The sequence below is a fragment of the Suricata suricatta genome, chromosome 13 (assembly GCF_006229205.1).
Source record: "Suricata suricatta isolate VVHF042 chromosome 13, meerkat_22Aug2017_6uvM2_HiC, whole genome shotgun sequence".
Classification (NCBI taxonomy): domain Eukaryota; kingdom Metazoa; phylum Chordata; class Mammalia; order Carnivora; family Herpestidae; genus Suricata; species Suricata suricatta.
Window position 1 is genome coordinate 4,467,904 of NC_043712.1, and position 16,937 is coordinate 4,484,840.

General features: G+C 55.3%; 1 protein-coding gene across 7 annotated transcripts in view; it reads right to left on the minus strand.

Moving 5' to 3' along the window:
* Positions 1 to 16,937, minus strand: part of PRRC2B (proline rich coiled-coil 2B) — a 57,978-nt gene that overhangs the window by 38,786 nt on the left and 2,255 nt on the right. For all 7 annotated transcript variants that reach the window (XM_029920228.1, XM_029920227.1, XM_029920226.1 and 4 more), the window contains exons 3-9: positions 15,368 to 15,470; positions 13,015 to 13,087; positions 9,483 to 9,626; positions 7,073 to 7,314; positions 6,487 to 6,608; positions 5,690 to 5,832; positions 897 to 987 (exon numbers count right to left, since the gene is read on the minus strand). In XM_029920228.1, the coding sequence (XP_029776088.1) occupies positions 897 to 987; positions 5,690 to 5,832; positions 6,487 to 6,608; positions 7,073 to 7,314; positions 9,483 to 9,626; positions 13,015 to 13,087; positions 15,368 to 15,470 (918 nt within the window). The remainder of the gene's footprint in view (positions 1 to 896; positions 988 to 5,689; positions 5,833 to 6,486; positions 6,609 to 7,072; positions 7,315 to 9,482; positions 9,627 to 13,014; positions 13,088 to 15,367; positions 15,471 to 16,937) is intronic.

The window sequence follows — 16,937 nt, forward strand, 5'->3', positions numbered from 1 at the left end:
TGACAGCTCAGAGCCTGGAGCCTGCTTCCGATTCTGTGTCTCCCTCTCTTCCTCTGTGCCTCCCTCTCTCATGCTGTCTGTCTCTCTCAAATATAACATTTAAAAAATTTTTTAATGAATAAATAATAAAAGCAGGGCCCCTGGGGGCTCAGTCAGCTAAGCAGCCAACTCCTGGTTCCGGCTCAGGTCATGATCTCACAGTTTGTGAGTTCGAGCCCGACATCAGGCTCCATGCTGACCGTGTAGAGCTCACTTGGGATTCTCCCTCTCTCCCTTTCCTCTCCCTTGCTCTGCCCCTCCCTTGCTCATGCTCTCTCTCAAAACAAATAAAACTTGAATAAATAAATGAAAATAAGGATGTCCTGGCCAATCATTCTACTGATATTAGAACAAAAACTAGAGGCACCAGACTACAATCAAGTATTCTCCAAAAGGCGTCATCAAGTGAAATGAAGGCAATGAAACGATCTAGACAGGAGACGACTGAAGGGGCCGAGAAAGCTCCAGGAATCTGGCGTCCCCTGCTGATCCCTGACGCGCTCCGGCATGCACAGCCCTGGAGTCCGAGAGTCAGCTCCTGCGTGGCCAGAGTAGCCTTTCTGGGCACCCCACCCACAGAAGTCACCTGCAGAACACGGGGTGCACACACTCGCTCCGGTCTACACTGGCACGGTGGTTAAAACCGCAAGGACGCGGCCGGCCCGCCAGCCAACCGTGCCGGGGCACACACCCTGGCTCCGTCCCGCCCTGCTGTCCCATCCACAGAATGGAAACCAAATCCGCCCCGGTGAGGCTGCCGGGGCGACCAGGCAATGCACCTGGCACCGTGCCCGGCACCGACGCGCGTGCCTCCGGCTGCGATCAAGCCGTGGGCAGGGCTGGGGGGGCATCCTTACCACTTGGGCCTGCCGTCCTTCCCAACTTCCTCCTCCTCTTCATCATCACTGAACTTCAGTTTCTCGGAGTAGTCCACCTCCTCGTGCAGGCCTGCAGCGGGGGAGGGCCAGGGAGAACGAGCAAGCCAAGGCTCAGCCGTGCTCAGCGTGCCACACTGGGGGGGAGGGGTTCCTCCGGTCGGGGCTTGTCCCGGCCCAACTGAGGAGGAGGGCCACCCAGCCAGACACTGCAGATAAAGTGAGGGACACCTCTGGCTTCCGGGGACAGCAAGCAGCCAGGTCAGATAACAGTTCTTAAACCTGGACAGAGTATTATTTGATAAATGGATTTGGAAGTACAGCAGAGAGAGCGAAGGCAGGCCAAACAAGACAGGAACCCGATCCGGCAGCACAGAGACTCGGCCGGTGGGATGTGTGAGCTGCTGCTGGGCCCTGGGGCACTCCCGAGCAGCTCAGGGGCAGGAAGTGCCCATCAGCTGACAAGTGGGCACACACAATGTGGGAACAGCGCTTTGACCATACAAATGAATGCAGACACACCCCCTCAGCTAGATGAACCCTGGAAAACAGGTTCAGCGAGAGACGCCAGACATGAAAGGCCACATCCTATATAGTACGCTTCCATTTGTATGAAATGCCCAGAACAAGTAAACCACAGAGACAGAAAGTAGCTCAGTGGTCACCAGGGGCCATGTGCGGGGCTGGGGGAAGAGTGATCTGTGGGTGATGGAAGTGTTCTCAAAACAGACAGTGGAAACGGCTGCACAAACTTGTCAATATACTAAACATCACTGAATTGCAGACTTCAAAAGGGTACCTTTTATGGCATATGAAATTTGTTTTATGTGCTCTATCTTTGAAAAAAGGCAAAAAGTCCAATACAATTACAAAGCAGACTTGATGAAAAACCAAGGACAACTATATGCTATCTAGATCAACAGTTGACACACACACACAAATGGGTGGAAAGCCAAGAGATTAAAGAAAAAAGACACGTTTACACTAGAACAATAATAGTAACGTGGGACAAGACAGGCTCCCAGAAGCACTTCCGGTGACAAAGGACATCTGAAAATAATACCAAGGGTCAATGTGTCACTCATAAAGACTGTGAATGTGCATATGCCTAATAATAGCTTTGAAATCAATGAGCCAGAAACTGAGAGAAGTAAAGGGAGAGGCAGACAAGTCCACAGTCACAGTGCAGAAGTTAATGCTTCATTTTCAGTAGCGGAGAGGAGAAGACAAACCTATCAGGTACTATGTAAGATGGGAAAGACACTTCCACAGCCTTGATAGGGACCAAACTGAGATTTACAGACGTAATAACCAACAGCCATAGATTACACATTCTTCTGAAATGCACTTGGAATACTGATGAAGAAATATCATGTCCTGATCATAAAACAAGTCTCAGTAAGCTGAAAAGAACTGAAATCATACAGTGTCTGCTCTCTGACTATAATGGAATTAAATGAGAAATCTAGACAGCCCCAATAATTAAAATGAACAGATAAAATGAAATAAAAAACAATCCAACAATGGGGAAAATTAAAGCTCCAAACTGCCTCTTAGTGAAAGATTAATGAAACCAATAAGTCCTTGGCAGAAGAAAGAAAAAGAACAATACAAATTCTCCGATTACTGGGAATGAAAGAGGTCCATCACTACAGAGCCTACAGACATCAAAAGGAAAAGGAGTTACTATCAACAACTTTATACCAATAAATCCAAGCACAAGAAACAAACCAGTCCCTTCAAAAACACAACTTACCAAATACTGACACAAAACAACAAAGGAAATCACAACAGCTTAAACTTACTTTTACAAATGTCGCCACAAAGAAAATACCAGGGCCACATTATTTCACTGGTGAAGTCTCTCAGGCACTCATGGGAGAAATAATACCAAACTTACAGAAACACTTCCAGAAAGTAGAGACAGAACATTTTCCAACTCATCTTATGAGCCCAACAAAGATACTTTAAAAAGAGACCAATATTCACCATGGACATAGAGGCCAAGAACCTTAATAAAACATCAGCACATCGAATCTAGGAATACCAAAAGGTGGAGCTAATTCTAGGAAGGCAAGGTTGGTTTAACATTAAAAAAATGCACTGGTGTGGGCTGTCTGGGTAGCTCAGTCAGTTGAGTGTCCAATTCTTAATTTCGGCTCAGGTCATGATCCCAGGGTCGTGGGACTGGGCCCAGCATCAGACTCAACACTTGAGCCTGGATGCTGCTGGGAATATTCTCTCTCCTTCTGCCCCTCTTCCCCATTCATCCACACTCTCCAGTAAAAAAGAAAAAGAAATCTATGCAAGCCACCAGATTACCAAAATAAAGGATAAAAATCTTATGATCACAGAACAGGAAAAGTTATTTAACAAAATTCAATACCCATTTGTGATTCAGAAAACATTCAGCAAGCTAGAAATATAAGGAAACCCCTCAATCTGATAAAGAACACCCTACACCCTACAGCTGACATCAGATTTAATGGTGAAACACGAAACGTTTTCTCCCCAAGATCAGGAACAAAGAACTTGAACACAGTCCTGTACTGGAAGTACCACGCAGCAGCATTCAGGCAAGAAATAAAGATTCGGGGCGCCTGGGTAGGTCAGCCAGTGAAGAGTCCGACGTCGGCTCAGGGCATGATCTCACGCTTCGTGGGTTCGAGCCCCGTATCAGGCCCTGTCCTGACAGCTCAGAGCCCGAAGCTGCTTCAGATTCTGTATTTCCCTCTCTCTCTGCCCCTTTCCTACTTGTACTTTCTCTTTCTCAAAATTAAACATTTTTTTAAAAAGGCTTTAAAAAAGAAATAAAAGGCACATAATCTGAAAAGGAAACATAAAACCATCCCTATTTAGAGGCAACATGATGGCTTATGTAGAAAATTCTAAGGAATCAGGGCGTCTGGGCGGCTCAGTCAGTTTAAGCGTCCGAGTCTTGATTTCAGTTCAGGTGGCGGGGACCCCGAGCCCCTCGTGGGCTCCGCACTGGCCCGCCTGGGATTCTCTCCCTCCCTCTCCTCCTTCCTCACTTGTGCACGTGTGTGCACTTCTCTTGCTCTTTCCCTCTAAAAAAAAAAAAAATCTCAGAAATTCTAAGAAATTAAAACTAGTGAAACTAACGAGCGTACTCAGCGAAGTGCCTAGAACAAGTCCACAAGCAAAAATCAACTATTATCTACAGAACACCAAACATAAAAAATAAACTACACCGTGAAAAAAAAAGTCAACGCTATTTACAGCAGCATCCAAACAGCATACACTTAGGAATAAACTCAACAAGTGGTCAAGACACCCACAGTGGAAACTGAGACAGAGCTCAGGGAAGTCGGAGATTCACCCAAGTTCCCGGGAGCAAGATTCAAGGTATCATTTACCCAGAAACACATTTAACACAGTCCCACCCAAGATGCCTTCAGGCGTTTTGTACATACCAACAGTTAATCCTAAATCTATATGGGAATGAAAAGACCTTATAGTCAAATAATCGAGAAAGGAACAAGGCCAGGAAGCTGCCACTACCTGGACTCTACGACTGACCAGAGGGACAGCCTGGTGGTGGCCTGAATGAATCATTACACGGAGGACACAAACAGGGCCCAGAAACAGACCCACACACGTATCTGGTCAGCTGACTTTTGGCGAACGCGCCAGAGCAACTCAACAGGCGGAGGAAAGTCCTCCCAACCAGCGGCGCGGACCCGGACGCCCTTATGGACTAAAGCGAGCCTCAACTCCTCGCGTAGGCACAAAAGTTAATTCAACGTCAATCAGAGCCCCAAAACCAAGAGCTGAGACCCTAGAAAGTAAGGGGATATCTTTGCTGTCAAGGAGAGAGAAAGATTTTCAGACAGGACACAAAAGAAATAACCATAAAAAAAACACACACACAAACACAAATTAACCTTCATCGAAATAAAAAAACTGCTCATCAAAACAGTGCTAAAGAAGTGAACCAGCGTTCATGGGTTAGAAAGTTACTCGTAAAGACGTAAGTAGCCAAGCACTCGTACCCAGGGCTGCCTGTAACCCACCGCTCAAACAGGAAAAAGAAAATACACCCGGAGCCAAATAACACAAGAAAATTCGTTCATCATCATTAGTCATCAGCAAAATGCAAATGAAAAGCACGAGGAGACACCACGACACACCCACGGGAATGGCTAAGATTAGACTAATCACGTGGCAGTGCCGTGAGGTCGCAGGGACCCCACTCTCCCCACGGCCACGCGGAGCAGGTTCCGGGGGGTCGCCCAGGCCCCACACGCACCTCCCCTCTGACCTGCCGGGCCCACTCCTGGGTGCTGACTGCAGAGAACCACGGGCGTACTGCTCAGAAGGGAACGCCCCTCAGCAGAGGGGAGGCCCCAGGTGGAGCCGGGGCAGGCGGGCTGGCGGGGTGGGGGACCCGCCGGCACACGTGTATCCACTGGTCAAAACCGCACCGTTCAAATGGGCACCGCTCAGGGCAGTTAACTTGTACGTGAGCGCAAAAAAAACAATCTGAGAGAAAACCACCAGGCTGGCAGATGGGGCACGGTACTTGAAGCAGGCGAGGCACAGCTGGGGGCGCATCACCCTGCTCACGGTCCTCTTTCATTTCCCCATTCCAGGAGGTCTTTTTGGCAAGTTCACGAAATCTCCCATGGGTCTGGGATCAAGACGGAACACGAGGGAAGACGGTGCTCGGTGAGCAAGTCACCGCGCGGCTCGCGGCCGGGGCCTGCAGCCCGGGCAAGCAGAGGCGGCCCCGGCCCGACAGCCCCACAGCCCACCTGCCCAGCCGGCGTCGGCGTCGGCGTCCAGGTCGTCCAGGCCCTTCAGGTTCTCGGCGTTGATGATCGTGGGCCGCGGCGCCCGCCCCACCAGCTGCCGCAGCGGGCGGATGGGCCGCGCCGTTCCCAGCCTGCTTTCTTTCCTGACGAGGGCGAGAAGAGTAAAGATCTGGCCTCGTGTCAAGTACGCAGATGGAAGCAAAAGCCAATACTTTTCCCAAAATAAGTCCAACATGGCAAAGGTTCACGGTTGCATTTAATATTTAAATCCTCTCCTTTAGCAAAAACAAAACACTATAAAGGGGTGGGGGGTGCCTGGGTGGCTCAGCGGGTTAAGCGTCCAATTCTTGCTTTCGGGTCAGGGCATGCTCTCTCGGTTTTGTGAGTTCAAGCCCCACGTCAGCCTCTGTGCTGGCAGCGCGGAGCCTGCTGGGGACCGCGTCTCCCTCTCTCTACCCCTCCTCCACTCGCACAGTCTCTGTCTCTCTCAAAATGAGTGAAGAAACTTAAAAAATTTTTAAAGAAAACAATAATGAGAAAATAAAAGAAACCTATACGGAAAGAACAGGTCCCAGGGAGTTGTGCCCCCTTCCGCAGTTTTACATGCTCAGCGCTAACGCCTGGCGCAGCCGCACTAACACGCCCCGAAACTTCCAACTCTGCCACCACCCAGCCCCGTCTAGCCGCAGACCCCCGCCCCCCGCCCCCCGGGGCTCCACACATCAGCCCAGGAAGCCGTGCGGGAGCCCCGCCAGGGGCAGTCTCTACACGCGTGACGGTTCATGCAGCAGCCTTACCCATCTTGGTCATTCATCTGGAACTGTCTAAAAGGGACCCGGGGCTCGAGGCGGAGCTGGGGGAGGGGGAAAGGTCCCCGCTCCACGGCACCCTGGCTCTCCGACGGCTGCGGCGAGCACATCTGAAACATAACATCAATGAACAGGGTTTTCCGGGAATGGCTCACCTCGGAAGTTCCACTTGCGTTCGACATTTTGTTTTGGAAAAATGGAAAACGGGAAACAAGAGGCAGGCACGTCTTGGAACTTCCCAGTTAATCCTACCACCATCCCCTCCATCTCTCCTGCCGTCAGGAAGTAAACCTGGGGACTCGTGGCGTCTAGGGCGAGGCCTGCCTCTCGTCTCTCTAAAGAACCAAGGCTGAAATAACATCCACATCACCAGGGAAAGAAGCCCAAGGAACCTTGAGACTTGACAAGGGGAGAGAAAACGCACAAGTGACAGGCACTTCCAAGGCAGGGACTATGAGGGCCAAGACACCGGCAGGGAGAGCCGAGGTGGACACTCGGCAGCCTGGAGTAGGTTCCGCCCTCGCGAGCAATCTGAATTCATGGGGGGGAAATATGCACACTCTGAAAAACTTACAAAAGCAGGAAGCATGTCATGGTATGTAGGTGGGTGGTATACATTTCCCGTGAACTGTGAAGCCCCTTTTCGGACAGGCTGAGCCGGGCGCAGAGAGGGGTCCTTAGAGTCGCCGGTACACGCCGAGGAGGGGGCTCCGTCTCCCGCACTCGAGTTCCTGCTGCCCAGCTCGGGGGGGGAGGCGCTCAGAGACGTGGCAGAAATTATGTTTCGCCCACCGCCCTCCCTCCAGCTTGTCACATCTGGAAATCGAAAGGGGGCAAAAGGGGAAAGGAAAGAGGAGGGGGGGAGGAGGGATTGTATGAGGCTCTGAAGGTCAAGGGACCCCCTCATTCACCAAAAACAAAAACCCCAGAAGTGCAGCATCGGGTCAGGTGGTCGAATCTGTCACGGGAGGTGCAGGACGGACACCTGGCCGAGGAGCGTGAACTTGCTGCGGGAAGTCGGTTGTAGGGAGAAACACGAGAGAAGGCGGGTGTGAGCAAGACATGGTCTTTACCGATTAACAGAACCCACATACACCGGCAGATGGAACGCCCCAAAGAAATCAGGACTGCCCGGTGGAAACAGCACTGGGTCGTTTCTCCCACAATCACTGACCCGTCAGGATCAGCACTGCCCTTCACACTGAAGCTGGAGTAAGTCCTAGGCGCCTGGCTGGAGGAGGGTGCAACTCTTGATCTCAGGGCTCTGAGTCTGAGCCCCACACTGGGCGCAGTGATTACTTAAAATTAAAATCCTTAAAGCCAAAGTAAGTCCTGACCTGTTTCAACACTTATTCACGGTGACCTCTCTAGTCAGAAAGACTCCCCAGGTCCTAAGATAAAGCAGAGCCCCTCGCCCTCCAAGTGGGGGCATGGGAGGGTCTGGGGCCCTACACACCAGGCCTTCACCCCACTCACTCCTGCTCTGGCCCACAGGGCTCTCCTGCAGGTCACAGATTGAAACCTTCCAACTATGGATCTTTTTAAGACGTTTCCCACTGCCAAATACAGCAAGGCCTGGGGGGATTACAGGCCAACAAGAAATCAGATCAGCCCGCCCCTTTTCAGTGTATGTGGAAGCATGAAGTCTCGGAGGACTTGACCGTCAAGAGAAAGAGACACAGCCCAGGAGACACAAAATCAGGGGCAGCTCCCAGCAAGTCAACCACTTGGAGTGTGATCCTGGGTAAGCCCCTACCGCCACTGCTCTGGCCACACCTGCTTCTTCGTCTTCTCAAATGAAGAGATGGAACTGATTCCAGAAGCTTCTTCTAGGTCTAACTTTTGGTAGTCCTACAAAGCAGTTCCCCTTCATCCCACAAAGCGATAGCTCTTAGCCTGAGAATTTGGTTACATATTTGGAGCAGACCGAGTGACACACCACAGGCCCCTGGAAAGGCATCGTGCTCCGTTCAAGAGCTACCTTGTGACCTTTCCCTTTACAGGGTGTCGATTCTAACAGCAGGGAACCTTGGGGATTGATCCAGTCAAGCGGACAAAAGTCCCTCCAATTTCAAGACCTGACCAAGCCCTCCCCCTACCACCCACCCCAAACGAACAAAAAACATGAAGAGCCATTTCACAATCCTTGCTTAGAACAGATGGAAAATCTCAATCCTAAAAAAACCTTAACCTCTAACTACTCAAGGCCACTAATAAAAAAAAAAAAAAAAATACTACCTACAGGCACTGCTATAACCCTGCCAACTCCCTGGCTAAACCCCAGATGAGGAGACTGTGGAAAGAAATCCTCAGCTGGTTACAAAACAATCCCAGGGGACATGTTAAAAAATACAGATTCTCCGGGCGCCTGGGTGGTTCAGTCGGCTAAGTGTCTGCCTCGTGGTTTCAGCTCAGGTCACGGTCTCATGGCTCAGGGGTTCAAGCCCTGTCGGTCTCTGTGCTGACAGCGCGGAGCCCTCCCTCTCTCTCTGCCCCTCCCCCAAGGATGTGATCCCTCTCAAAATAAATAAACTTAAAAAAAAATAGAGATTCTAATTTGGCTGAGGATGGAGGAGGGCTGGGAACCAGCCTTTTTCACAAACTCCCCAAAGGATGCTGCAGGCTTCGGCTAGGTTTAGGAACCGCTGGCTTAGAAAACAAGCTCCTAAATCAGGGACAGAGTTAACAGGCCCTTGGTCTGTCTGTGCCAGGCCCACCCGAGCAGAGCAGAACTCCTGTCTGATGACAGCGGGGGGAGCAGACAGGCCTGGCCCATCCCAAAGGACGAGAGAGCAGTGACCTCCGGACCAGCCTGGGGACCAAGTGCCACAGAGACAGGGAGCAGATGAAGGGTCAGCAGCTGCGCTTTCCAGGCGGGGAGCCTGGGCCCCGGAAGCCTCAGCCTGGTGAGGACACACATGCTTCTAAGAGGCAGAGGGGCAGGAAGACAAAGGGCGGCCCCGCTGTCCCCACAGCTCACTCACTCTGAGGGCGGAGGCTTGGTCCTGGCCCATACGACAGATCTAAGACGCCCCTTTCTTTGCCAGCCTTGTCCTGCCCTCCAGCTGCTTTCAGCGTCGGAAATTCCTCGGGAGAGAAGGATAACAGTCGGCTTGAGCCCCTTAAACCTGTCAAGAAAACCAGAAAGACTCCGTTAGGGAGCAAGACGGGCGCCGACGGTCCTCCGCGTCCGCCGCTCCCCCAGTCGGAAGCCTCACCGCCCTGGCGTGGGCTCCTGTTAAGTGCGCCGTCTGCACTGGCACCATGTGCTGGCCGGGTGGCACCGGAGGCCCCAAGGTGACAAAGAGGCCGGACGCAGCTAACCTGTGCAAGCTGGTTGCGAAGGGCGAGGGATGGACAGCATAGCCGCTCCGGCCTGGATCCTTCCCGCTGCCGGGAGAAAGCAGGCAGGCCCTCCTGGTGGCCCCCAAGGACAGACGAGCACAGTCCTCAGGGAAACCAGCCCAGGGAGGCCAACTGCTCTCACGTGGCGGCAATGCCCACAGAGAGGCCCGCCCCCTCGTTCCAGCCTCACGGGTACCAGGCATGTTACTCCTGCCACCTTGGGTTCAATTCCTTCCTTGCTCCCCCAGCCGGTCCCCAACGCCACAGGCCCGAAAGAAGCCGCCCTCCTTACTCCGCAGGGGCCCCTCCCAGCACTTAGCGCCGGGAACCTCCGAGCTATTGTGGACAAATAAGATACTATTAGTAGGTGCACTCTATGGTCCCGGGTGGGATTTGGTGCTTTTGTCTGGACCAGATGCCCAGCACCATCTAAACTTAACACAGTAACAGCACACGGCCCAGCGTCTAACAGACGCCTCGCTCCCTAGGCGACAGAGCCTTCACCCCACTGCCACGCAGACCCGGGAGCCGAGGCGGACTCTGCGGAAGCGGCTGGGATCGGTGCAGAAGCGTGAGGCAGCACGTCCCTGCTGGACAGAAAGTTCCAGGGTCAGATACGCCCGCCAGGGTGACGCGGTCTCCTGGGGTCACAAAGGAGCGCCGCTGCTCTGTGAAGGGGCACGTGGATGCAGGGTCCCTTCGGCAGGTTAAAAAATCAGTGGCAAAGATGACATGTGAGAGGTACGCCTTGAACACCCGGCAGATCTGGAGCCTGAAAACAAACCCGGTACGGTTTTCTGCCTCAGCAGTCGGGCAAGTCTTGCTCGAGGCGTGAATTAAATTTCCCCTCCACAGACCAGAAGGATAAAGAACTCAAAATCTGCAGCGGCGGCACTCCTCAGGTTTCTGCGCTCAGGAACGCTCCCCACCAATGCCGTGTGCCACAAGACCTCTGCCGTGAGAGCCCGAGGCGGGAACATCGGGGCTCTGCTTCTAAGGTCCCAGACGGAGCCGCCCCGCGGACCCCCGGCCTCCATCCGCACCGTCAGGGCCCCCACCCCCAGGTCTGACCCAGGGGCAACAGCCCCAGAGACCACTCGCTCCACGCAGCGGTCCATCGAGCGGGAGGCGCCCTTCTGAACTGCAGTGGTGAACTTGGGTGTGGGCTACACCGCCAGGCGCCCACAGCCCCGCTGGCACCATGGACTCACGACAGCAGCACAGGAAGGGGACCCAGGGGGCTGCTCCACCCCCGCCCCCCACCAGCCCCAGCAGGGACCCAGGACGCATCTGTCCCTCCCTCCAGGCACCTGGGCCCTGCTGCCTCCCAACGAACAACCATGTTTACAGAAGGTTTTGCTGTGTTGTTTTGGAGCTATTTTCTAAATCACATCTTATTTTCCATAGGAAATACAATCACATGGCTTAAAAAAATCAGAAGCCGTAGAAAGGTACAGACGGACGCCCGTCCGCCCGCGTGCCCACCTGCCTACTTCTGACGCAGAGAAGACGGGCAGCTTCCCCCACCCCTCACTCAGGCTTCTTTCCGGAGATTTTTTTTTGATGCACACACATTTTCTGTCAGCACACGTTCCCTTGCCCCAATTTTTTTTTGAGTAGTAACATACTCTACATATTATTCTGAACTTTTTTCCATTTAAGAATATACCCTAGAGATCTTGCCAGATCCGTGGAAGACTGCTTTTTTCTCCTTTAGAGACCAGTAGTATTTCTTTAAAGCACCAAAATTTAATGGACACTTCAAGTGACTGCTTCCAATCCTCCCCTACCACAATTCTGCAATGAGTATCTTCGGACTGTATGCCAGGTCTCACATCGGCAAGCACCATCTCTGGGGAGATTTTCCGCCAAGTGGAAATGCTAGGTCAAAGAGTGTGCCCGTTAGTATTCTGATAGGCAGCGCCAAGCTGCCCACCAAGGGGCTGTGCCAAATTAGTATTTTTTTAATTTCTGCAGTTCTTTTTAAGTAAATATTAATGCTGTGATTTACTTTAAAAAATCCTGACCTACCGAATAAAAGCCATAGAAAGCAAAGACTGCTGTTAAAACGGTCTAGTGAGTACGCCTTGTGAAGCCTCATTAAAGATCTAGTTTCAGGGGACAAATGCGGGTCGCCGCCCCCCTTGCCCTCCCGCCCTGGTCTCGCCCCACAGACTGGAGAACCCATAAAGCTCCCTCCCGCCCTGAGCTCCTGCGCAGCAGCCTGACATCACTCGGGATGAGGTGTCGGGACGGAGCCCCCAGCCACACAGGGACTGCCCCCCCGAAGCGGCACGTGCGCTGGGTAGGGGGACGGCTGGGGGCAGCACGCCCGTCGTTTCTCTACGCAAGCTGCAGAAATCAGCTGGCGGAGCCTTGGCCACCAGGGGCACGCAGAAGGCCCAGGGGGCGGCAGGGGCCGCGGAGCGGGGAGCCGGCACTCTGCATGCAGGGAAGAGCAAGTGTGAACCGCCTCCCCCACCCGCAGCCTCTCCTTCCTGTGTGGGGGCATCGCCCAGTCTGGTCTGCACAACGTGCTAGAAATACTCAAAGCGCTATCAGTGGCAAATCAGCAGGAGGGCTTGTGTAGAAAAACCTGGGCTTTTGGCCTCTCTCTGAAGCACCCAATGAGCCTGGGCCCCTGTGCCTGAAGGGCTCCAAGCGCTGGGAGGGTGGGGGTCGGGCGGTCTGCCCTCCCCTCTGCCCTGGGCCTCTCACCTCCTCCTCCTCCTCTCCCCCATCTCCCCTCTGCGGGAGACACCTCTGACATGACACGTCCGGTAAGCCACCAATGCTCTGCTATCACCGCCCAAAGAGCAAGCAGCCCAACCCCCAGGGCCTGGCTCAAGGAGAAGCCCAGGCCCAGAGCTCACACCACAACACGCCTGCTCCTTGCAGCCCCGGGGAGAGGAAGTAGGAGTCCAGAGCGACAGGGCCGGCCTCCAGCCTCCCCACACCCCCAGCTGGGACGTCAGGGTGATAACGTTCAGTGGAACCAGAGAGCGAACAGGCCTGGCGGACGCAGCGCCCCCACCCTCGGGGCAGCAGCTCACTCTGGTGGGAGATTCCACAAAGCTTTAGCCAAGGGCTGCCTAGACCCAGGCAGAACCATCCCGAAAAGGCACTTGTCCCTCCCTCCCACCCAGCCCAAGGCCACCTGCCCACACTCACCACCTTCGTGTCCTGCTGGCTTTCCATTCAGCTGTGCCCATGACTTTGGTCCACCTGGCACTGAATTTGTGTTCTGAAAGAAGGGGGGAGGTGAAAATGAAGCCAGCCCGATCCTCCCGGGGGTGAGGAGCCGCGGGCCCAGGGGAGGAGCAGGATGGGCTGGGGGGGGAGGGGAGCAGCTCCCCCAGCTGGTTCCACAACTCAGCCAGGACGCCAACCCACGTCCCCTCCACACTGCACTCCGGAACTCTCCGTCAGCTACGAGGCCTTGCTCCAGAGATGAAGACCAGACCCCATCTGAGCACGTGTCTCAAAAGCCACGTGCCACTACGGACAGAGGAGCATCACGGGGCCCCCGCTGGACGGGCCACTGCACGGCCCCCTGTAATTACCGTCTTGTCATTCCCCTAGACACAAGCACTCAAGTGAGAGGCTCCGTCCTCTGCGAGGCCGCACTGGCTTGGCTGGCACGCAAGGCCTGTGCTGGGCACACCCTGCCCGCGCAAACCCTCCCACTACTGGGAAGGCTCCAGCGGAGCCTCGGAAAGGAGTGACTGGGCCCAGCCAGGAGGGCGAGGGGCGGGACTTGCCCCACTCTACCCAAGTCCCAAGCCCTGGGAGTCCCCAGCCACTGAGCCCGCCTGCCACCCCCCCGCCCCGACAACACTTAACCTCATGGCCTTCCCCTCCATCCAAAGGTGCAAACGCACAGACCCAAGCTGGTGCGGCACCCCCAGGTGGGACCTTGCCCGCACCCCTGCCTCCAACACCACTGAACTCAGGGTTGACAGCGGAGTTGTCACCTTGCGCCCAGAGCTGGCCAGGTGGGATGCTCCGCTTACTTACCAGGAGTTGCCCTCAGCACCCTGGGGGCCACAGGCCCCCCGCATGCACACAGACCACAGACGGGATGTGCCGCCATGGCCAGCGGGTCCCCCAGGATGCACCGGGACACCGCCGCCCCAGAGCCTCCCACTGGGTGTCTGCAGGCTGTGCAAGGATGCCCTGCCCTCACCCGCCAAAGGCACCGACCGGGAGGAGCCGAGCTCCAGGGCCGAGAAGGGGCTACTGACATTGCTGGGCTGCCGTGCCTGAGATGCGGCTTTCGGGGCCATGAAACACTGGGAGCCCCGTTCCCACCATGGGGGGAAAGGGCAGAGCCCTGGGCAGAGCGAGCAGCGTGCCAGCCCCAGGTCGGGGCGCGGACCTGCAGCGGTTTCCCTCGACAGAGGCCAGGACCACACCAGGCCCCAGTCCAGACCCTGCCGCGCTGTGGGACGGGCACAGACACGCTTCAGGCAGCTCTGAAGGGGAGTCGGACGTCCAGCCAGGGCAGGACACAGATGCAAACTCAACCCACTCCCTGTGCTCTGATGGGGCGCCAGGGGATTCAGGCCAATGAATGCACAGTTCCGCATGAATGCGGACATCTCCTTCCTTTTCCTTTAACTCCAAAAGCACAGGTCAGGGTTGGGTGGGGGAGGGGGCCCACTGGCAGAGCCACACACGGTCCCCAGTGGTTGGGGACGGCACCTCAGACCTCCTGTTGCCCAGGGAGCAGTACGGAACTAACACACAGCAGTGCAGGCTGTCTTCCGGAGAATGCTAGGCCTCCGTCCACTTGTCCTGCAGTTTTCTACTCAGTCAGGAGCCGTCTCCTCCGGACCCCTAGGTACCAGCTAAGTGTCCCCTCCCACTGGCCTCTGGAAGCCAGACAGACTCGGGTGGACTAAGGAAATTACGAGCCCTGGCTTGGTTAGAGCCTAACTTTCCACTTAGGAAAATACTTTTTTTCCCCCCTTAAGATTTGAGGTTTTAAGTGATCTCTATATCCAACGTGGGGCTCAAACTCACAACCCTGAGATTAAGAGTTGCACGCTCTGCTGACTGAGCCAGCTGGGCGCCCCTGGGGGAACATTTTAAATGCATCGACAAACAAAGGGTCAAAGCTCGGTACTTCCCAAAGCGTGTTCTGAGAGACAGGAGTCTCCGAGGACGTTCAGTCAGAAAGGCTTCCCAGGACAAATGAGATCGGGGGATGCTGCCCGTGTCTTCACGGACTCCCAGCACACGTGAGCACGTGACAGACCGTGCCGACAAGCGACGGTGAAGGAGCGTGCTCAGTTCTGTTCTCAGCGCCCCCGACCCCGGGACGCTCCTGGGCCTGACCAGGTCCCGCGGAGCACATTCGGGGGCCGGCCCCAGCGACCTCGCCGCCGGGTAAGCCCCCGGGGTGGGGCCCGCACTCCGCTCGGCGTCTGGGGCCTCCCGGGGACCGGGACAACCTCTGAGCCCGTTTTCCGCAGCCCCGCGCCAGGCTCACCCCGGAAGGAGCAGGTCCCGCGGCACCTACCTCCTGGCTGCTCGACTGTGTCGGCTTCTGTAAGCTGGAGACAGGCCTCTGCAAACCCGGCTGCGGCAGCGACTCCGGCGGCTGAGAGCCCGTCGCACTGGAACTGGACAAGGCGGGGGGCGCAGGGGTGAGATGGGCACACGCGGCCCCCCCCCCCACACCTCCCGGAGCGGTGGCTGCTCGGCGGCCCACGAGCAGCATGGATCTGGCGCCGGAGAGCCCAAGAGAAGCGGGGCCCCACCCGAGGCCTGTCCCCGGCCCCCCGGGCAGCGCTCCTCCTACAAGGGCTGGAAGCTCGCCACCAACAAGTGCCCACAGGGAAACTGAGTCAGCAGGGGGCGAGGGCGGGCTCTGAGCCCCTCGCTCCTGACCAAGAGCTCACGGCTGTGCAGGGGGCTGATTTCTTCTCTTAGTTTATAGAAGAAATATATGCCCATTGTGAAAATAAATTTATAAATACATAGAGCACAGAATCTGTCACGATCTCATCCTCCAGAGAGAAAAGCCAAGCAGATTTTTCTATATATGTATGTATGAACGTAGTATTTTTTTTTTACCACCACACATACGATTCGTAACGTGTTTTTCACTTGCTGTATCGAACATGTTTTCAGGACAGCGCCTGGCCCCCCCCCCTTTGTTCTACTGACGCGGTGCAAGCCAGCCGGACAGGCCCTAACGTACCACCCCCGTCTTTTTTCCCCACCACTGGTGCAAAGGCAACGAGCCCGTTTCGTACGTGACCTGGCACCTCTTGTGTAATCCGGGAGTCTAGGTCCTTAGAAACAGGACTGCCGGATCACAAGACGTTGCAAAGTTTAAGAGATATTGCCCACGTGGGCTCCTGAGAAGGCGGGGGTCAGCGGTACACACTCCCCAAACGAGGAGGGGCTCCGAGAAGACGGCTGTTCACCCAGAGCCTTCCAGCCACACCCGCATCCCCACGGGACCCAAGGAGGGCAGCAGTCTGCTCAGCCAGCGCCCCCAACGCCGGGGGCTCCCCAGGAAGCTGGAGCCCAAGGCCCCACACACAGGCTTCCAGGGAGGAACTCGCAGGGCAGGATTCCTACATAATGAAAGCCACTCACCGCTCGCTTCACCTTCTACCTACAACAGAAGCTTCCAGCGAGCACTGCTTTTGTGTTCGCCAAACCTCAGCGTGCAGTCCCAGCAGCTGTGGCCCTCACTCTGCCACCTCCCTGATACTCCAAGGGAGGACGTGGCCCCAGGGCAACAGAGGACCAGCGCCTGGGGTCCACCGCCTTTTCCAGTGTCCCCTCTCTACCTCCTCCCTGGCTGACGTGCTTCAGCACAACCAGCCCCATTAGAGTCGCCTGATCTGTCCCAAGCCCACGTTGGAGGGACCCGAAATAAGGAGGGAGCACACGCCTTGTCCTCTCTCTGCGGAACTTCCCGTAGCAGAGGCATTTCAACACTTACGTTGAAATGTACAACATCCCTCTGCCGTGGGAACAGAACAAGGGCAGCGGCACGGACGTCCTCTGCCAGCCAGGCTCCGTGCCCGGGGCGGGACCTGCGCTGCGGGTCTACTTCTTACAAGCACCCGGGC